Consider the following 20,826-nt stretch of genomic DNA (forward strand, 5'->3'; position numbering starts at 1 on the left):
ACAAGTACAGTCCATTTATGCAACACAAGTGCAGTATCAAATTCCATGCAGTGATTTTATCAAAAATAATCAGACCAGAGCAAAAGCTAGACAAGTAAATTGTGGATACAATCTTGATCAAATGTGTTAAGACTCTTTCATCAGAACATCCTCACACTCACACTGATACTATCAAAACACACCAAACACAATTGCACTAAAAAACAAGAATAAAATCCAATTAATACAGAACAAACTTACGATGTGATGTTGGCAAACCTGAACGCCTCCAAATTACAGGTACATAAATTTGCTGTCTAGTTTCTTTGAGAGTCTACGTCAACCAGATAATAAATAATAAATAATTTGTCCATCTATCTTGGGTATTTGCAGCTATATGTGCGTTAAAATAACATTACAATAACTGATTAAAAGCCTATTGAAATTATTTTTTAAAATGTGATGGGGTGAATCCAGAAGTGTGCAGATATGGCAGCATCTGTGGGCTACTGATAAATTCAAATAAATAAAAGGATACATTGATACCTAGCATGATTTAAAAAATTATTATTATTATTAATTTTTTTACAAAGGAAAGTGTCTATAAATGACCGCTTGAAAAACAGGAACAAAAGTCAAAAGTGCAGCTCAACATTTGGAAAACATGATAAACCTGTGAGGAAAATGGAAAATGTGATAAACCTGCGATGAGGCAGAAAAAAGATACCTTTGGATGATTATACAGAAACTAATTCTGCACAGTTTAGGCTCCAGTAAATGCATCTTCAACAAGCATGATGCCGAGATGCTTTGCATCCTTCAAGTCTTCAATCAATAATAAAAGCGTGCCAAAAAAACTTGTTTCAAAGTAGACCTGTGTGGATTTTTACTGCCAGATACATGCAAACTACTGCAAGATGAATTCAAATGGAATTCTACAAGCAATGCCATAATTACTCTCTTTGATTTCTTCCATGCACGCAAGCTCTGTCTGCTGAAAGTAAAACGCTCATTTAAATGTGTGCATGGATATGGGCATTCTGCATGATCTGGAATACTGAATATATATACAGTATATATTCATTTTTGATGGGGCACCTAAAATCTGAGCATCATTTCTTTGTCTGAAGGCCAAAGGTGGCACGTGAAGAAGACAGGAGTGGCGTTGGGCAGCGAACACGCGGGAATATGGCGATCAGGGTGTGTAGGCCGGTGGAGGCTGGAATTGGTTGGTAATGTCGTAGTCAACTGGGTATGTTTCACTGCTCTCCTCCATCTCGGAGAGGAGCTCCAGGGCTTGCTCCTCCTCCTCAGTGGGGTAATGACGGAGCAGGTTGGCCGCTGTGGCTAAAATAGAGGCTCCGCCTGCACCGGCCACCAGGTAGAAGCTGATGGCGAAAGTGACGTAGATGAGCGAGCCGTGGTACTTCTTGTGCTGCTGCTGCAGGGACAGAATCAGTTCCGAGGCCCAGTAGCAGAAGCCGATCACTGTAGCGCACTGGAGCACTGGAACACACAGATTCATTAAGACTAAAACAAATAACTGTATTGATATTAAAGGGTTAGTTCACCCAAAAATTAAAATTCTGTCAGTAATGACTCTCCCTCATGTTGTTCCAACCCCGTAAGACTTTCGTTCATCTTCGGAACACAAATGAAGATATTTTTGATTAAAGGTGCCCTAGAATGTTTTTATTTTTATTTTTTTATAATGTTTCCTGGGTTGCCCTTATAATGTTAGTATGTTTTTTAGATCAAAAATAGTCATAATTTAGAAATAAAAGTTTAGAACATTTTTCCTAGCCTGATTTTTGCCTCTGATTTGAACGCTCTGTTTGAAGGGGCGTGTCTGCTGTGGGATTCAGTGGAACCGCCCACTGCTGTGATTGGCTGACATGCTTGCATATGAAATAGCTATGTATTACATGTGAAACTCTCTCGAATAATTTTACTACAGCTATTATACGTTTTTACTATAACAGCTATCGAGATTAACGAATCGTGAGATGTTTTTAAAGTATTTAGATCTATTCCCATCACATAAAATGTTGCCGTGATGAGCATTGAGCAAGCAGAGGACAGTCTGTTGATCGCGAGAATGAAGATCTTATCATTGTAACGCAGTTTCTACACTCTCTCTAATGTTTTCACCAATGCAAACACGATGATGTACATACAGTAAGAGCTTCGTTGTGCAGTGTAACGTGCGTCATTGATTTCTTTTCATCCTACTAAAAGAAACGATGTGAAGTTGACATTTTAGTCACTGGCTTGACTTACTGATGCATAAACAGTAGCGAACGATTTTGAGAGAAAGATTACCTGTCTGAACTTAAACAATTACACAGCAGAAAGTGTTGCTTGGTAGCTCGATCCGAGGCCAGCTCTGTATTGGCCCAAGTTGAGGAAACAGTCGTCGGTGAAATGTTTGGAAATTTCCAGAGAAAATAAAATGAACCCATTGTTTCTTCAGAGGCTCGGATGAAGGACCTAAAGAATACTTTAGTGTTCATGTGTACATCCAAACACTGATCAACTGCTATGCTTCGGCTGCGCAGTTCCGCCTGGCATTGAACATGGGCTGGCATATGCACATTTTTGGAGTCGTACATTTTAATGATCCCGACTGTTGCGTCACAGTCGGTGTTATGTGGAGATTTGCCTATTTTTCAGGGGTGTTTTTCAAAAACGAGATTTAAGTAAGAAGGAGAAAACAATGGTGTTTGAGACTCACTGTATGTCATGTCCATGTACTGAACTCTTGTTATTTAACTATGCCAAAATAAATTCAATTTCACATTCTAGGGCACCTTTAAATCTGAGAGCTGGATCACTCCTCCATAGGCTTCTTAAAGGATCGAAACTGGCCGGCCCAGAAGTTATGAAAGACATCGTTAAAATAGTCCGAGTGACTACAGTGGCTCAATCTTAAGTTTATCAAGCGACGAGAATACTTTTTGTGCGCAAAAAACAAACAAAAATAACGACTTTATTCAACTATTCATTTCCTTCTCTGTACGGCCGTGAGATTTCACGTAGTGTGAAGACACGTACAGTCTTCAATCAGCTGAACAAATTCTTAAGCTTGAATGGATACTTTGACAATTTTCAATCTGGTTTCCGATCGCATCACAGCACAGAGACAGCGCTCATAAAGATAATAAACGATATTCGCTTAAATACTGATACAGGCAAATTATCAGTGCTGGTACTACTCGACCTCAGCGCTGCATTTGACACTGTCGATCACAACATACTTCTTGACAAGCTGGAAAACTGGGTGGGGCTTTCTGGGATAGTCCTAAAATGGTTCAGGTTATACTTAGAAGGGAGAGGTTATTATGTGAGTATAGGAGACCATAAGTCTGAGTGGACATCCATGACATGCGGAGTCCCCCAAGGCTCAATTCTTGCACCACTCCTATTCAACCTGTATATGTTCCCACTGAGCCAAATAATGAGAAAGAACCGAATCTCTTACCACAGCTATGCAGACGACACACAGCTCTACTTAGCCCTATCGCCTAACAACTACAGCCCCATTGACTCCCTGTGCCAATGCATTGATGAAGTCAACAGTTGGATGTGCCAAAACTTTCTTCAGTTAAACAAAGACAAAACTGAAGTCATTGTGTTTGGAAACAAAGATGAAGTTCTCAAGGTGAACGCATACCTTGACGCTAGGGGTCTAACAACTAAAAATCAAGTCAGGAATCTTGGTGTGTCTCTAGAGTCAGACCTTAGTTTCAGTAGTCATGTCAAAGCAATTACTAAATCAGCATACTATCATTTGAAAAATATTTCAAGAATTAGATGCTTTGTTTCAAGTCAAGACTTAGAGAAACTTGTGCATGCTTTAATCACCAGCAGGGTGGATTACTGTAATGGACTCCTCACTGGCCTTCCTAAAAAGACCATAAGACAGTTGCAGCTCATACAGAACGCTGAGAACCAGAACATATGAACACATCACACCAGTCCTCAGGTCTTTACACTGGCTCCTAGTTACATTTAGGATTGATTTTAAAATATTATTACTGGTATATGAATCATTCAATGGGCTAGGACCTCAATATATTGCAGATATGCTCACTGAATATAAACCTAACAGATCACTCAGATCCTTAGGATCACATCAGCTAGAAATACCAAGGGTTCACTCTAAGCATGGTGAGTCCGCTTTTAGCTATTATGCCAGCCGCAGCTGGAACCAGCTTCCAGAGGAGATCAGATGTGCTCCTAGAGTAGTCACATTCAAATCCAGACTCAAAACACATCTGTTTAGCTATGCATTTACTGAATGAGCACTGTGCCACTGTTCGTCCGACTGTTTTTACTGTACTTTATTTTATTTTTTATTCTAAACTGTTTTAATTATTCTTATTTGTTTTGATTATTTTATTTTCTCCTATGTAAAGCACTTTGAATTGCCATTGTGTATGAAATGTGCTATATAAATAAACTTGCCTTGCCTTGCCTAGTGATATTGCGCAAAGCTTCTAGGTTGTACGTCACGCATTACACACATGACCAGCGTATAGTGAGCCTACGTGTGACGTACAACCTAGAAGCTTTGTGCAATATCACTACGTGAAATCTCACGGCCGTACAGAGAAGGAAATGAATAGTTGAATAAAGTCGTTATTTTTGTTTGTTTTTGCGCACAAAAAGTATTCTCGTCGCTTGATAAACTTAAGGTTGAGCCACTGTCGTCACTCGGACTATTTTAACGATGTCTTTCATAACTTTTGGGCCGGCCAGTTTCGATCCCTTAAGAAGCCTATGGAGGAGTGATCCAGCTCTCAGATTTAATCAAGAATATCTTAATTTGTGTTCCGAAGATGAACGAAAGTCTTACGGGGTTGAACAACATGAGGGAGAGCAATTACTGACCGAGTTTTCATTTTTGGGTGAACTAACCCTTTAAGAACTAAATCCTTTATGAAGTCATACCTGTGAGGATGTGAGCGAAAGCGTATCTGCGTGTGATCTTGAGGGCTGGGTGTTTGGGTCCAAAGACATCCAGCAGAAATGCCGTCAGGCTGCACAGAATGCCCAAAAAACAGAAAGCAGCAATGACCCGCAAGAGCAGGATGGACTGAGAGTTTATACAGTTATCTGTGGGAGAGAATCGACAAAAGTTTATCATTAACAGAGCAAGTGGAAGATCTCAATATCGGAACTCAACAACTTCGATGTGTAATCTACGCAAACTACCATTCAAAAGTTTGGAGTCAAGAAGATTTTTTGGTAACGCTTTACAATAAGATTTCATTTGTTAACATTAGTTGAATACGTTAGTTAACATGAAATAAGATTGATCAATACCGCTACAGCATTTTGTACTTAATGTTAATTTACTTGTACATTTTTGAGATCAAAAGTCATAGTTGTTAACAATAGTTAATGCATTTTTACTAACTAATATTAACAGAGGTTAATATTATATACACTGCCCACTGCCCAGCCAAAAAAAATAAAGTTGCTGTTTGGATTTAAATAGGCAAATGCTTAAGAGTCATTGGGTCTCATTCATGAAACATTCGTAAATATACGAGTAAATATGCGAGTGATTTGCGCGTAAAGAGACCTTCCCGAAAACTCTTCTCCTGATTCACAAATACTTCGTAAACGTCAGATGTGATAGTGAAATGTGTGTGTGTGTTAATGAATTCCAATCAGTCGTAAATGGGACGCGCGTGCACGCTCAATTACCATAAATCCCGCCCATTAAATCCGACTGACAACTATATATGGGCATCATATTATGACATGAATGCGAATGAAAAAAAAAAAATCTCAGATGCAGAAATTGAAGTTTTATTATCAGAAGTCCATTTAAAACGGCACATTTTATTTTCAAGCGTACATAGTGGCGTATCGGGTCCAAAAAAAAAAAAGGAAGCTTGGCAGCATATTAGATGCAGTTAATGGAGTTTCATCTGTTAATCGAACATTCCCAGAAGTGAGAAGAAAATGGTTCGACATTAAGCTTGAGAGCAAAAAAACGAATTAGTTCACTTCAGGAACCTGGAAGACACATCATGGCCATATACCAGAATAATCAATACAAGGTCTTGGCCAAAAATGTATACACCTCTTGATGGAAATAACATTTATTATCAAGAGGTGCATCATTTTTGGGTCAAGATCTTGTATTGAGTCCAGCACTCTGTAAAGTCTCCTCCAGCACATCCTAAAGATTTTCAATGAATTTAAGGTCTGGTGCCAATTCATGTGTGAAATGATTCTTCATGCTCCTACCAACCATTCTTTCACAATTTGAGCATGATGAATCTTGATTTTGTCATCCTAGAATATGGCTGGAATATTATATAAATCTTTTTTTTTGGACGAGCAGTATATGTTGCTCAATGTTAGTTGATGCAAATAAGACCTTATTGTAAATTGTTTACATTTTTTAAAGGAATTAGGATGCATTCAATTGATCAAAAGTGACAGTAAATAATGTTACAAAAAGATTCTATTTCAAATATATGCTGTTCTTTTAAAATTTTTATTGATCAAAGAATATTGGACACAAAGTGTATCACAGTTTTCACAAAAATATGAAGCAGCACGACTGTTTTCAACATTGATAATAATAATTGGAAGAAATATATCTTGAGAAGTAAATCAACATATTAGAATGATTTCTGAAGGATCATGTGACGCTGAAGAATGAAATTCAGCTTTGCATAACAGGAATAAATTACATTTTAAAATATATTCAAATGAATAAAAAATAAAAACAGTTTGGGATACCAACCCTTAATGAGATTGTCATCTATATATCCCAGGACATCTGCGACACCAATCTCCTGTCTGGGACAGGTTCCTCCATGGACACGGAGCCAGGCCGGTTCTGCCAGGGCCGTACAGAGAGCCGTGATGGAGAGCGCCCCGGGCAGCGCCGACGCCAGACTCCTCTCGGGCTGTTTGGGTAGAGCCGTACCACCTCTCCTCCTTCGGTTGCCAGGCAGAGCAGTTCCCGGGGGTGCGTACATGGTCTTAAACCTACTGAAAAGCCTCGATCAAAAAAGTAAAACTCAAATACACCGGAGTGAGAGTGGTCAGCTCTGGGGTTTGACCTCCACCGGTACTACAGCTGAAAAATCAAAACAAAAATATATTATTATATATATATTATATTACTAATACTATAATATATTAAAAAGATAAGACTAAGTACAAATTTAGTTCTGACCCACTTAGAACTAATCAGTGAAATAGTTAAGGAAATAATCATAAAAAATAACTAATGATATACTAATTAAGAATAATAGCAATTATCTAATTATAGTTATAGATAGGCATTACTGATAATACAAGAGATTTACATAGACGTGTTAATAACTGTTAACCTATATCTATCTATCTATATACACTAATGATTAGCCTACTGGTCAGTATAAAAAGACACTTAATAACAGAATACATAAAAAAGTATGTGGAAATTTTTTAAGCTCCTCCTGTTATATAACAAAAGATTAATAGCCTATCTATATTTATCCCAAACTTTTATTTAAAGATTATATTTACCAGTTTGTTGTGACTGAAGCTCCTCTGTCGGTTTTTAATCAGATTTGATCATTTGTGACATAAACTGGCCTTCTCAACACACAAAACCCTTTAAAACCTTCTCAAACCCCACCAAAATATAAAAAATATTAAAACCAAATTGTAATATGTTCAGCTTCGAATGATCCCGCTGATCGCCGCTACATCGAAGACATTTTCGTGTGTCTTATTCTTGATTTCCAGTGAAAAACGTAAACAATAGTCCGTCCGCTTCCTCCATCAGACGGAGATTCTCCTGCCTCAGACTTCCGTTTCCTGTGTGTTGCCGTTTAAGCCAATCAGACGCGTCCTTCTGCAAACGTCAGTCCTCGAGTACATATGCATGACGTTTGTGTGAGGAATTGAAACAATTCTGTAAATGTGATGCCATATAAGATTTTCCACTTATAATACATGTTCTTACAGAGATCCTTCCACCCTTGTTTTACAGTGCACTATCAATTAAATAACTCTTTTAGTTAATAGCTAATACATACAATATCATACAGCAAACAAAACGTTTAAAAATATATATATATTTAAAAAAAAAATGAAATAATAGAATTTACTCTATAAGCATTTTTTGTAACATCATTCGTTCACATAAATATATATTTTCATCCAACTTCCGCTTAAATAATTAAAATCTTTTAGTTAATAGCTAATACATACAATATCATAAAGCAAACAAAACGTAAAAATATATATAAAATAAAAAATAATAAAAAATAAAATAATAGAACTTACTCTAAATAAAAGCATATTTTGTAAGATATTTTCCTCTAACTTCCGCTACACTCCTGGTGGTGGCGCTACTGTCGTGCATTTGTATCAACAGCAAAAAACACTGAAGCACAAAGCAGGAAGTGAGGAGCCGCTGATAAACCACAGAAGTCTTGAAGTTGTGACATTTAAGAGAGAGAGAGAGAGAGAGAGAGAGAGAGAGAGAGAGAGAGAGAGAGAGAGAGAGAGAGAGAGAGAGAGAGAGAGAGAGAGAGACGGGGAGGATTTACATGTCATATAATCACAAATATCATACAGTTGTATGGAAATGAAGGGCGAGATGGAGCTGTTGCAGAGGGTGAGCGCGCACCCGGACGCGCGCTGCTGGTACGTCGAGTGGAACCCCACGGGCACACTTCTCGCGTCATGCGGCGGGGACCGCGCGATAAGAATATGGGGTAAAGAAGGTAAAACTGCAAAAACGTGTTTACACCGTGAATCACCCGTCTAAACCCATGTACTTAAATATGAGAGCTGAAGTATATAAGTTAGCTGGTGTGTGGTGAGCGCACTGGCGCCGTTGTACTGTGGCTGCCGTCGCATGTTGAGGAGAGATTCTCTGATATGATTGTAAATCGCGTTGGGTGTACAGTAGTAACGTTACATATGAAAGCATTATATAAATGCCTCATTCATTCATAGTATGTCAAAGTGTACTCATTCAATCATTATTAGTGACACACACACACACTGAGTCTATAAAAATCAGACTCAAGACTTTTAATTTGTTAAAGTATTCATCTTACTGCAATGAGCTTAAATTATTACATTGTTTAAATTAATACATTTTTAGCTAACTGTGATTTTGTATTTGTACATTTCTGAAATACAAAACTTAGTTATCTCTGATAACAGATCACTCTAAATTGTAATGGGGACTCATGCATTTTCTGTAAAGCAGCTTTGAAACAATATGTATTGTGAAAAGATTTATATACAAATAAATGTGAATTCAATTGAACTTTATAAAATAGAATAATATTAAAATAAAATAAGTGTATATATATATATATTTATATGTGTGTGTATATACATATATATTGTGTCTGATTTTTATGACACAGCAGATAGTGTAAATAAAATATATTGTATATTATTGTATTTTATTTGTCTTCTGTTCTCAGGGGACAGTTGGGAATGTAAGTCTGTCCTGTCTGATGGACACCAGCGTACGGTCAGAAAGGTGGCCTGGTCGCCCTGTGGGAAATATCTGGCATCGGCCAGCTTTGATGCTACAACATGCATCTGGAAGAAGACGGATGATGGTTTTGAGGTTTGTTTTTGAATACGCATAATTTCACACCCTTAAAAAATTCAAGGAAGTGACATCACTAACATTCTGTCAGTCAGCCTGACGTGTGTCCGTCATGTGTGTTTGCAGTCCCTGACAGTGTTAGAAGGTCATGAGAACGAGGTGAAGTGTGTGGCCTGGGCTCCATCCGGAAACTTACTGGCCACCTGCAGCAGAGACAAAAGTGTTTGGATCTGGGAAGGTACATCAGGAATCGGGGATTGAATAGTGAAAAGCATAAAATACAAACATTGTTTTTCCTTTCGAATGATGTGCACTGATGAATTATTCACAATTAGACCAGGAATGTGCATTAAGATAGTACGGTCACACTTTAGATTAGGGTCCAAATCTCACTATTAACAAACTATTTACTATGACTTTTGCCTCAATAAACTCCTAATTAACGCTTATTAATAGTTAGTAAGGTAGTTATTAAGTTAAGGTATAGAATTAAGGGATGTAGAATATGTTCATGCAGAGTAAGACATTAATATGTGCTTTATAAGTACTAATAAACAGCCAATATTCTAGTAATATGCATGCTAATAAGCAAATTGATAGTGAGAATTGGACCCTAAACTAAAATGTTACCGATAGTAAATTTTTTTCTTAATTTTGACTGTTTTTCCCAAGGGGTTAAAGCAAGAAACCACAGGTGAATAGTGTACAAAATTGAAATAATAGTAGTTATCACCATACTTTACCTAGTTGATTAATCACAGAACATTATGACAACTATTTTTTTTTTTATGACAAGTTATTGTTATATTTAATTATGCAAATGACACATTATCTAATTAAAAATGCACTAATTTTCTTAAAATTTCTGAACTGAAATCTGAGCATTTTATAAAGCCAGGTTGAAAATTGGTCCATTTTGTTGACATAATGAAGTTAAACATTTTTTACAGACATTATTTTGGAATGGATATCTCTTTTTATCACTCAAATATATATATATATATATATATATATATATACACACACATGCATATACATATACTATATACATACACACACACACACATATAAATATTAGGGCCGGGACTCGATTAAAAAAATTAATCTAATTAATTAGAGGCTTTGTAATTAATTAATCGAAATTAATCGCATTTTAATCGCATAAATATTTGACCTGAGAACTGTGAGAAGTAATTTTTTTCACATGGATTTTTAGTATACCATTGAATAATGACTGCATACATAAGCTTAAGCAACAAAATATTGTTTATTTTTGTTCAACCAAGTCCAGCAGACCAGTGCAATTTTTGCCATTAAGTGTAGCAATAGCATATTGCAACAAAATAGCATATTGCTACACTACACTAATAGCCATAATAGCCATTAAGTGTAGCAATAGCATATTGCAACAAAATAGCATATTGCTACACTACACTAATAGCAATAGCGAATTCCTTGTTGCATAGCTTGCACACAACCATGCTCTTATCGACGCGTCCATCCGTTCGTTTTTTGTAACAACATTTCCCAGCCACCGGCCAACCAAAGCGATCTCGTCAGTTTCTTCGTCATGAACGCTAGTTGGTGCGCCAGTATAATCGGTCCGCCGAAACTCATCCAGTGTGAAACGTTCCGCGGTGCAAAAATAAGTGCGATTAAAAATAATTTTTTGTGTAATTAATTAACGCGTTAAAGTGTGTAATTAATTAATCTTAATTAACGCGTTAAAGTCCCGGCCCTAATAAATATATAGTATAGATGCGATAAATCGATTTGACAGCACTAATAAAATGTTATTTAAATCAGGGGTATATAAACAAGCCCTTCTGTAAAAATCTTCAATATATATAAATATGAATATACAACTGTAAAGTTTGGTGTATGTACAGTAAGTGCTGCTGAAGTGAAGAATTCTGGTTCAGTGCAGGACAAAATACTTTTCTTTATGATATGTATTGTAATTAGATAAAGTGTAATCAAATGAACCCTTGAATGTGTATTGTGTATTTCCACTAGTCTGAAAAACATGTTCTGGAAGCAAAATAGCCCAAAATCTCTATTGGCTGGTTCATGAAAAAAATTATGGATTTGCTTGTAGTGTCTTGCCTTAAAGGGATAGTTCACCTAAAAATGAAAATTCTGTCATCATTTACTCACCCTCAAGTTGTTCCAAACCTGAGTAACCAGACAGTTGATGGGCGCCATTGACTTCCCTAGTATGGAAAAAAAATACTATGGAAGTCAATGGGGTCCATCTACTGTTTGGTTACTGACATTCTTCAAAATATCTTCCTTTGTGTTCAGCAGAAGAGAGAAATTCATACAGGTTTGGAACAACTTGAGGCTGAGTAAATGATGACAGAATTTTCCATTTTTGGGTGAACTATCCCTTTAAATCAGTCATTAAGATTACTATGATTTGTGTTAAACCATTTATTTTTCTTCTAGTGGACGAGGAGGACGAGTATGAGTGTGTAAGTGTTGTGAATTCACACACACAGGACGTGAAGCATGTCGCTTGGCACCCGACACAGGAGGTATGATATTCACGTGCATGTTTTCTGTCGCTCTTGTAATGTTTTCAGACACATAAAGACCAGCTCATTTTTAAGGGTGAAACTTGTTTCCTTTTGCAGCTTCTTGCATCAGCCAGTTATGACAACAAAGTGTGCGTTTATAAAGAGGAAGATGATGACTGGGAATGTAGAGCCACTCTAGAGGGACACGAATCCACTGTCTGGAGTTTGACCTTTGACCCTGAGGGACGAAGATTGGCGTCTTGTAGCGATGATCGTACCGTGAAGATCTGGAAGGAGTCCACGGCTGGAGATGGTGAGAGCATTAGGATTTCTTCTGTACAGTTTTACTCTATTGATAAATATTTTGAATATTTAGCAGGTTTAAAATTATATTGTCTAGATTTCGCTGGGTTGAATTTGATAGTGATTTTGTTGCAGGTTCATCAGATGAGTCCTGGAAGTGTATATGTACCTTGTCTGGATTCCACGGGAGAACAGTATATGATGTAGCATGGTAAGATGCATGGTATTATTTTGGTCAAAAGGGTTTCTGCTGGTCTTTAAAAGATCTTAAAGTCTTAAATACGCCTTTCTGCAAATAAAGGCATCACAAACGTCTAAAATGGAAGCAAAACATTTGTGCCATTACATGTTGCATGAGGGATTCTTTTCTCGTGTTTTGTTTTTTAAAGCGATGGTGTTATTTCTGGATTTTAGTAGTTGGGAGCAAAGATCATTCTTGTAAAATTAATTAAAAAGTACTGGACATCTGATGACATTTGTATTTTAACCTTATAAAATAATAACCTACTGTATTATATTTGAAAACCTGTTGCACACAATTTTCTACATGCCTTCTGTCGTCTGATTGATATTTTGGTAACACTTTACAATAAGGTTCATTTATTAAACATTAGTTAATGTATTAACTAGGGGTGCACGATTCAGAAAATGTCACGATTCGATTCGATACCGATTTTTTGTCTCAAGATTCGATTCAAAATCGATTTTCGATTCAAAAACGATTCTCGATTCAAAAAACGATTCGCCGTATATAAATGTAGTTTACTTTTTCCTATGTGATTGATTGCAGTAGACACAATGTACATGTAGTTTGATATTACTTTAGGCTATATGTCTTCATACAAAAATAAAAACTTTTGCAACTAAAAAGTGCAAAGTGCCAAGCTTTGGCCAGCTTTCAAATACATTCAATTCAAGTTTAAAATAAAACTTACCTAAATAAAAAGCTTTTACATTTAGCTTTAAGTGCTGTAGTCCGATCAAACAAACAATTATAGATATGTGGTTTAAGGACTACTTCAGCTACCAGGTTGACTGTTGAAATGTGAACTCGACTGGACACATTGAACTTCCTAAAAATATATACTAATATCATAGAACCCATGCGAAATTATTTTAAATAGATTTAACAAAAGCCACCGCTACTGGTAACATCTATGGTTAGATTGATTTGTTTAGATCCAGTGCAAGCTGAGCGCTCGTTGCCGCTGCTATGTGTCATGGATACAGTGTTCCAGCCCGATCTCATGAAAGTGCATATCAATACCACGAATGTTATTTCTCGCGCCATTTATACGCCAAAAATAGTTGTTGCGTGTATATGATAGGGGCGGCAGTGGCTCAGTGGTTCATGTTGGTTGTCTACAAACCGGAAGGTTGGTGGTTCAATCCTCGGTTCCACCTGACCAAGTGTCGAGGTGTCCATGAGCAAGACACCTAACCCCAGCTGCTCCCGACGAGCTGGATGGCGCCTTGCATGGCTGCCGTCGCCCGTCGGTGTATGAATGAGTGAGTGAATGGGTGAATGTGAGGCAAATTGTAAAGCGCTTTGGTGGCCATTGGGTCTGTGAAAGCGCTATATAAATGCAGTCCATTTACCATTTACCATATGATACGCAGTTTTCGCGTGCATATGATACGCACTTTATGGCGTGTAATACACACGCATCCCCCTCCCCCCTCCCCCTTAATCCTACCCAAGGGGTTTTCAGTGCGTAGCATATACACGCAAAAACCATTTTGGGCGTATAAATGGCACGAGAAATAACATTCGTGGTATTGATACGCACTTTCATGAGACTGCGTGAGTGTTCTCTGTGGCTCGCGACGCAGTCTTCACTCGGACGAGCGCTTCAATCAATCGCCGTTGTGGAGACTCCGGTGAAAATCACAAAATAAAATGCACACAAACGTGATGAACATATTCGGTTTTGATGAGAGAGAGAAAAAACTATACGAGTGCGGTTTAGAACCCGTAACATCTGACACGCTTGGCAAAAGATCTACAGAACTCAAACATAAGATCTTCGGATCGATGCATTTATTTACGGGTTGAGCAGAGAGGCTGCACAGTTTGACCAGCGGGCGGCAAGAACTTGCAATGTAACTATTTATCAGACCGGCCCTCGATCGCGGCCTCGAAACACTACCGGACCACCGGTAAAAGTCCCGACTCACCCGATTGCCACTCCGCCCGTGCACGCCATTAAAAAAAAATATATGAATCGATTTTTGGAATTCTATGAATCGATTCTGAATCGGTAAAGATTGAATCGCGATTCAAATGTGAATCGATTTTTTTGCACACCCCTAGTATTAACTAACATGAACTAACCATGAGCAATACATTTGTTACTGTTTTTGTTAATCTTTTGTTAACGTTAGTTAATACAAATCCAGCTGTTCATTGTTTATGTTAGTTCACAGTGCATTTAACTAATGTTAACAAGATTTTATGTTGAAATTAACATTAACAAATGCTGAAGAAGTATTGTTCATTCTTAGTTAATGTTAACTAATGTAGTTAACTAATGAACCTTATTGTAAAGTGTTACCGATATTTTATACTTTTTTAGCAAGTAAACGGCCTTTTAGTGTCATTTTAAAAACACCCACCTTCAGAAATCTTTAATGATTTTTTTTAAAGTAACCGTAATAATAACTTGTAATTGTTAGTAATATTTCAAGGTGAACACTTACTGGACCAAAGCAACTGAGGTTTACTTGATTATCCATGCATAGTTTAAAAAAAATCATTTTCAAATGTGTCTCAAATATGATCATCAGGCTTTTGAGGAAGGTTTATTTGTTCATATCTCAATCATCATTGTATTGCATTATATGTTTTAAAAATCGGAGCTTTGATCCTATATCTAAGCATTTAAATATCATCTTACTAAGACATTACTGGCAGATATAGAGTGAAAGCTGATATTTATATTGCATTATATGCAAGTATCTGCTGTACTGTTATAAATATCTCACTGATTTACATTACAAGCATCAGAATTTCATCTTTTTGGCCATATAAATATCAGCATCTGCACCAAATTGCATATTTTTGCTCAGTTTGAGCCTCTGAATAAAATTGGTGTTTTTTACTCCGAGTATGAGCTCCATATTTTCACTATATAATATGAGCCATAAAAGCCTGATGTGTCAAATATGATGTATAACTACAATGAAGTGCATATGTTCCCCTCAATTTATTTCTTAAATTATCTTAAAGGTTCTCTAAGCGATGTCGGGTGACGTCACTTCTTGTTGACGTTTAAAGTATTGTCAAACAAAACGGAGGCTAGCTAGACCCTCCGCGCACTAACCCCCCAAACCCCGCCCCCAAGTCCTTCTTGTCAGTGATTGGCTGGAACTGTTTGTCATGTTTCGTGGAGCGGGTTAGCCCAGTTTGTTTTTGTTGCTGTTTGTGGAGCCTGGGCTGTCTACAGAGATCGCGTTTTTTTACAGTGTGTTCAGGGGACAGGCAGCCAGCGGATAGTGAGGAGATGTTTGCTGTATGTGACAAAAAATTTTTTGGCCTAAAAAAACGTGTGACATCGCTTAGAGCAGTGTTTCCCAACCCAACACTACACATTTTCCAACTCTTCCTAATCGATCACACCTGAATCAACTCATCAGCTCGTTAGTAGAGACCCCAAGACCAGAAATATATGGGTCAGAAAAGGGAGACATCCAAAATGTGCACTGTTGGTGTGCCTCAAGGAGCAGGGTTGGGAAACACTGGCTTAGAGCACCTTTAAGTTGGTTAAATTTTACCTTCATACCATCTGCTGAAACCCTGTCACCATTAAATAATGCACAAGCCCCGAGATGATGCAATGGTTATGATATTTGTCAACAATTGTGAGTTCAGAAGTGTGTATTATTGTAATCCTTCTAATGTGAAGGTGCCGTCTGACCGGTGCCTTGGCCACCGCGTGCGGCGATGATGGAGTCCGTGTGTTCAGAGAAGACCCCACTGCCGACCCAGAGCAGCCCATCTTCTTCCTGTCGGCCCACGTGCCCAAAGCCCACAATCAGGACGTCAACTGCGTGGCCTGGAATCCAAAGCAGACGGGACTGCTGGCCACCTGCAGTGACAACGGAGAGTTTGCCATCTGGAAGTACAACTCTGATAACTGAGCTGCTGAGTGAAGCTTGATCTGACAAAGGCGTGCTCAAGTGGCATCATGGGTCATGACAACAGCTGTTTTTATTCTGACTGAGTACTGTGTGTATTGACAGCACTGGTCAAATGAAATGAAAGACACTTTTTAACTGGCCTCGTTCTGTTGTCTTTTTGATGGGTCAGTTGTAACTTTTCAGAATTTCTTCTTAACCACATGGATATATTTGAGCTTTGCCTGTGGCTTACAATAGCTCAAGCACTGCTGAAGTTGAACCATACTCATTTTTCTTTTTAACATGTCATAAAACCATCAATTTCTATTGATATTAAATGCTTTCAAAGTTTGTTTAGTGAATTCATCTTTAATGGTTGTGTTAAAAGTAATGATCTGCATTCAATACAAGTTAAAACGTATCGTGATACACTCATAATTTCGTCTATGGGGTGTTTGACAAGGTTAAAAAATAGAAGTGCCATTTAAAAAAAGCACATTAATGTTTTTATACAAGAAGAAAAACATGTTATTTGAGCTGTAAAATTAATAACTTGCCATTTTAACATGCTGGATTGATGTTAGCAATATTTATTGTCTTTTTGGCTATACTTGCAATTCAACAGTGCGTTGAAATTATTTTCTGTGGTAATTGACAGCATGTCAAGTTGTACTAACACAGTACATTCCTTTAATATAAACAAGACAATCTATAGTCATATGAACAGATAATGTCATGTTTTGTAAAACAATGTCAATAACAGCACCAGAAAACAAAAGCTTGATGACAACAACTCATCCTAGAGTAAATAAAGAGCAAGTCTGATGAATAGCAGGGTAATCTTTATTTAAATTATTTGAAGTATTGTGCATATAAATGTGTTTGGTCACTGTTTTGTGTTTACTAATATATGAAAAAGAGCGGATTCAGAATGTCAAATCATTTGTAAAACAACAGTTGTAATGTACAGAGGAAGATCCTAATGGAAATCCAGGTGCATGTCATGACATAACTGCCCATGTTGAGTGTATCGTAGTTCAAAAACAGCACAAATAACCAAACAGCAGTTGACTTTCTGAGGTGTCCTGGTCAATTGTATGTGTGTAATCAGGGCTTTCTGCCTTTTTTGCGCAGGGACTGTCCTTCCCCAGAGAACGCGATGAAGTTAGTGGCCATGTCATCCTGGAGACAAGTAAATATATGATTAAAATAAGACGAGAGATTGCAAAAACACCACTTGCTCCTCATCTAATGCTGGCAATTTATGGTAAACTAAATTTGTGACAACCTGAGACTACAGAAATGTTGATTTCTTTAAACCCTAAATGTTTTTGTCCCTGTAATTTCACTCACAATGTCAAATCTGCGTGGCTGTTGTCTGGCATTTCTGATGAAGGTGATCTTTCCGACTTTGAACTCGTAGTTAGGAATTCCTCTGTATGAATTAAAAAACAGCAAATATTAAAATGTACAGTTCAGCAGTGAGAGTGAAGTGGTCTGGGTCCGACTGAGGCAGGTACCGTTTGATGTCACTGGGATCGAGGGGTGCTGGACTGGGCTCAATGCCTTTCTTCTTCCCATCTAGACGATTCCCAGAACCTGTAAAGGCCTGTGGAGAGGAACAGGAAGTAAAGACACCAATTCTTAACATATGATTTCATAACATATGAAGGAGCATGAAAGTGCAGTAATGATAATCATTGTTTGACTTACTCTGAAGCCAAAGTCCACGTCATAGTTACTGGGATCTGTTTCCTCTTCCTACAGCAGAATGACAAACACGGGATTAGTAAGAACGATATTTATGTGAATTTTAATCAAAATACTGAGTTATAATGTGATGAAATGAATTGTCAGAACATACTGCTGGTTCTTCAGGATGCTGCATGTGTCTCTCTGGTTCTTTGTAACCAAGAGGAGCATCAAAGTCCACCTGATGGACGAAATATTGTGTAATTAGAGATACATATTATGTAAATATAAAGATTCTTTATAATGTTTAAGTCTCCTCTGCTCACCAAGGCTGCATTTATGTGATCAAAAATAGTTAAAACAGCAATTTTGTGAAATATTATTACAATTTAAAATAACTATACATATCAACATACTCCTCATTACTCCACACTAATTAGCGGCTCAAGAAACATTTGTTTATCATCATTTGAAAACTCAGTTAATATGTTTGTGGAAACCGTGAACCATTTTTTTTTCAGGATTCTTTGATGAATAGAAAATTCAAAAGAACAGCATTTGAAATAGAAATCTTTTGAAACATTATAAATGTCTTTACTGTCACTTTTGATCAATTTAATGCATCCTTCCTGTATTGATTTATTTATTTATTTCAGAAACAAAGTGTTACTGACGCCAAACGTTTGGTCGGTAGGGTTAGGGGAGTTCATATATTATGTAAACTGTGAATAAAATAAGCATCCCTACATTCATATCACACTCAATGATGGACACAGCCTTGTCTGGTTTGGTCTCCATGACACGCAACTCATAGACCTGGAAGACAGAAATGTCTGGTTCAGTGTATCAGGGTTTTTACCACATTAATCATTATACTGAGTAACAGACAATCACCTTTTCATTATAATTGATAGCGATCACATCGCCTGTAGTCAAACAGGCGAAATTCCTCAAAGCATTCTCTAATCTAAAAAAAAAAGAAATATTGCACATTGAGATCTAGAAATGAGCTGTTATGATGTTAAAAATACATTTTAGTGTAAAAGGTGTGTGTTATGTTAGCATACACAGCTTTAGGATTGGTGATATCCAGGAAGTCTGGACTCTGCGGCTGGAATTTTGAGTATGTGGCCACCATGAGATTGACACTTTCCACCTGGACCAAACCGCCCTCCTCCAACAATAAGTTCTGCATCATCTGAAAACACAATAAAACATGATCAACAAGGACATTTTGATATCCTCAATAATAACGTGTCTTAAGCTAATCAGAGCCAGTAACAGTCGATCGGTGTATATTGTATACCCAGTGAGGGAGATAACAGATGCCTTCATCTGCCACAAACTCCAGAACGCCACAGTGTGTCATTCTGTCTGAATTCTTGTTGGTGAGTTTGAACAGCATGGGATATGTGATGTTAAGTCTGCCTGAAAAACAAACCACATGTGAAATCAATACACAGGAGAGAGTAAAGTTGGAAGGTTTTTCATATTTCATAATAAGCTGCATGTAACTTACTCAGCTGGTCCAAAGCAGACGGGGGCATAATTACTGAAAATACAACATGACATCTGTATTAGTTCAGTGAAATACAACCTAAGATCTACAAAATGAATCCTGGCTGTTCCACAAAGCTTTTCTAGCCATGTGGAAACATCTTTACAGTATTATATAGACCATGACATACTCTTTCCTCCTTTATCCACATCTGAGCGGTCGTTGGGCCCGGGCAGCATGGACACCGAATAACACCGGTACTGAGCGGAGAAACGGTTCTGGAAACCCCGGCCCACATGGGGCTCAAACATGTTGAAGGAGAACTGATGGAGGAAGAGGACAGAAATATATTATATTGAATACAAAAACCTTGAAGAATGCATGGTTTTATATACTTAAACATATATATATACACTTAGACATATATATATATATATATATATATATATATATATATATATATATATATATATATATATATGGTTTAAGATCAAATTACAACAAAAGCAATAATAATGGAACTTTTATTGCTGCACTTTTTGTCTCCATAGTCAGAATTGTTTGTTATAGTATTCCTTTCATGTAAATCTCTTTGGAAAAATCTCCTGCTAAATAAATAATCTTAAATGTCAGTTTAATAATAAACAAACATCTTATTATTTGTGCCACAGTGACAGTGCAGCTTTCAACTGCTTTTAGCTTAGCATTAGCTAGCCAGTTTAGAACAATAAAAGACATAATGCTAAAAAGGCAAATTTAAAGGTAGCTTAAAATCGAGTACAGACCATATTAGCTGTTTATCTGCCTAACAGCAGAACCTCAGCGATGATGAGAAGAATACTGATGACAACTCAATAACAGAAACACAGCAGCTCTCCTTTTAGTGGGAAGTGCGTTAAAAGTAGTAGGACGTGACGCAACAAAACAACAAACCATCAGACCGAACTTTAGCCAATCACATCTCTCTTTCAAGTTTGGGTCACGCCCTATGCATAACATTTGTTAAATCTATATTATAAAAATCTATTATAACTTATAAACAGATTTTACAAATGTGTTTAAAAAGAGAGAGAGATTAATTTCGTTTTTCTATTACCGTATTTCTGTTCCATGTTTTG

General features: G+C 37.2%; 3 protein-coding genes and 1 long non-coding RNA gene across 5 annotated transcripts in view; 2 read left to right on the forward strand and 2 right to left on the reverse strand.

Moving 5' to 3' along the window:
- Positions 1 to 295: 295 nt before the first annotated feature.
- On the reverse strand, positions 296 to 7,807 carry tmem127 (transmembrane protein 127). The gene is made up of 4 exons (XM_056259349.1): positions 7,522 to 7,807; positions 6,749 to 7,087; positions 4,933 to 5,097; positions 296 to 1,485 (listed from the first exon to the last, which is right to left on the reverse strand). The coding sequence occupies exons 2-4, from the start codon at positions 6,984 to 6,986 to the stop codon at positions 1,175 to 1,177; spliced, it is 714 nt and encodes a 237-aa protein (XP_056115324.1). The 5' UTR covers positions 6,987 to 7,087; positions 7,522 to 7,807; the 3' UTR covers positions 296 to 1,174.
- Positions 7,808 to 8,528: 721 nt separating this feature from the next.
- On the forward strand, positions 8,529 to 16,870 carry ciao1 (cytosolic iron-sulfur assembly component 1). The gene is made up of 7 exons (XM_056259361.1): positions 8,529 to 8,729; positions 9,447 to 9,595; positions 9,704 to 9,815; positions 12,026 to 12,114; positions 12,214 to 12,409; positions 12,535 to 12,610; positions 16,305 to 16,870. Exons 1-7 carry the CDS (start codon positions 8,585 to 8,587, stop codon positions 16,537 to 16,539), a joined length of 1,002 nt encoding a protein of 333 aa, XP_056115336.1. The 5' UTR covers positions 8,529 to 8,584; the 3' UTR covers positions 16,540 to 16,870.
- A 725-nt stretch (positions 16,871 to 17,595) lies between these two features.
- Positions 17,596 to 20,826, reverse strand: part of ufd1l (ubiquitin recognition factor in ER associated degradation 1) — a 188,206-nt gene continuing 184,975 nt past the window's right edge. Inside the window, exons 1-12 of one of the 2 annotated variants that reach the window (XM_056259362.1) lie at positions 20,494 to 20,642; positions 19,899 to 20,031; positions 19,730 to 19,762; positions 19,517 to 19,638; positions 19,278 to 19,408; positions 19,105 to 19,177; positions 18,958 to 19,026; positions 18,383 to 18,451; positions 18,232 to 18,279; positions 18,039 to 18,127; positions 17,872 to 17,953; positions 17,596 to 17,700 (exon numbers count right to left, since the gene is read on the reverse strand). In XM_056259362.1, the coding sequence (XP_056115337.1) occupies positions 17,626 to 17,700; positions 17,872 to 17,953; positions 18,039 to 18,127; positions 18,232 to 18,279; positions 18,383 to 18,451; positions 18,958 to 19,026; positions 19,105 to 19,177; positions 19,278 to 19,408; positions 19,517 to 19,638; positions 19,730 to 19,762; positions 19,899 to 20,031; positions 20,494 to 20,496 (927 nt within the window). In that variant the 5' untranslated portion in view covers positions 20,497 to 20,642 and the 3' untranslated portion in view covers positions 17,596 to 17,625. Of the gene's footprint in view, positions 17,701 to 17,871; positions 17,954 to 18,038; positions 18,128 to 18,231; positions 18,280 to 18,382; positions 18,452 to 18,957; positions 19,027 to 19,104; positions 19,178 to 19,277; positions 19,409 to 19,516; positions 19,639 to 19,729; positions 19,763 to 19,898; positions 20,032 to 20,493; positions 20,643 to 20,826 lie in introns of those variants that run through there. The other variant, XM_056259363.1, reaches the window with a different exon arrangement.
- LOC130091477 (uncharacterized) lies at positions 18,632 to 18,974 on the forward strand. The gene is made up of 2 exons (XR_008807813.1): positions 18,632 to 18,800; positions 18,875 to 18,974. It is a non-coding gene; the product is annotated as an uncharacterized LOC130091477 (long non-coding RNA).

The sequence above is a fragment of the Rhinichthys klamathensis genome, unplaced genomic scaffold (assembly GCF_029890125.1).
Source record: "Rhinichthys klamathensis goyatoka isolate OS25496 unplaced genomic scaffold, OSU_Roscu_1.1 h1tg000167l_1, whole genome shotgun sequence".
NCBI classification, from domain to species: domain Eukaryota; kingdom Metazoa; phylum Chordata; class Actinopteri; order Cypriniformes; family Leuciscidae; genus Rhinichthys; species Rhinichthys klamathensis.

Bases quoted from the DNA above. Each gene is read 5' to 3' on its own strand.
- tmem127 (XM_056259349.1), bottom strand. From the start codon at position 6,986: ATGTACGCACCCCCGGGAACTGCTCTGCCTGGCAACCGAAGGAGGAGA. The intron at 5,098-6,748 runs GTTGGTATCCCA...TCTCTCCCACAG, and splicing joins AGATGACAATCTCATTAAGG to ATAACTGTATAAACTCTCAG. The intron at 1,486-4,932 runs GTATGACTTCAT...TGTGTGTTCCAG, and splicing joins TTTCGCTCACATCCTCACAG to TGCTCCAGTGCGCTACAGTG.
- ciao1 (XM_056259361.1), top strand. From the start codon at position 8,585: ATGGAAATGAAGGGCGAGATGGAGCTGTTGCAGAGGGTGAGCGCGCAC. The intron at 8,730-9,446 runs GTAAAACTGCAA...TTCTGTTCTCAG, and splicing joins AAGAATATGGGGTAAAGAAG to GGGACAGTTGGGAATGTAAG. The intron at 12,115-12,213 runs GTATGATATTCA...TTCCTTTTGCAG, and splicing joins CTTGGCACCCGACACAGGAG to CTTCTTGCATCAGCCAGTTA.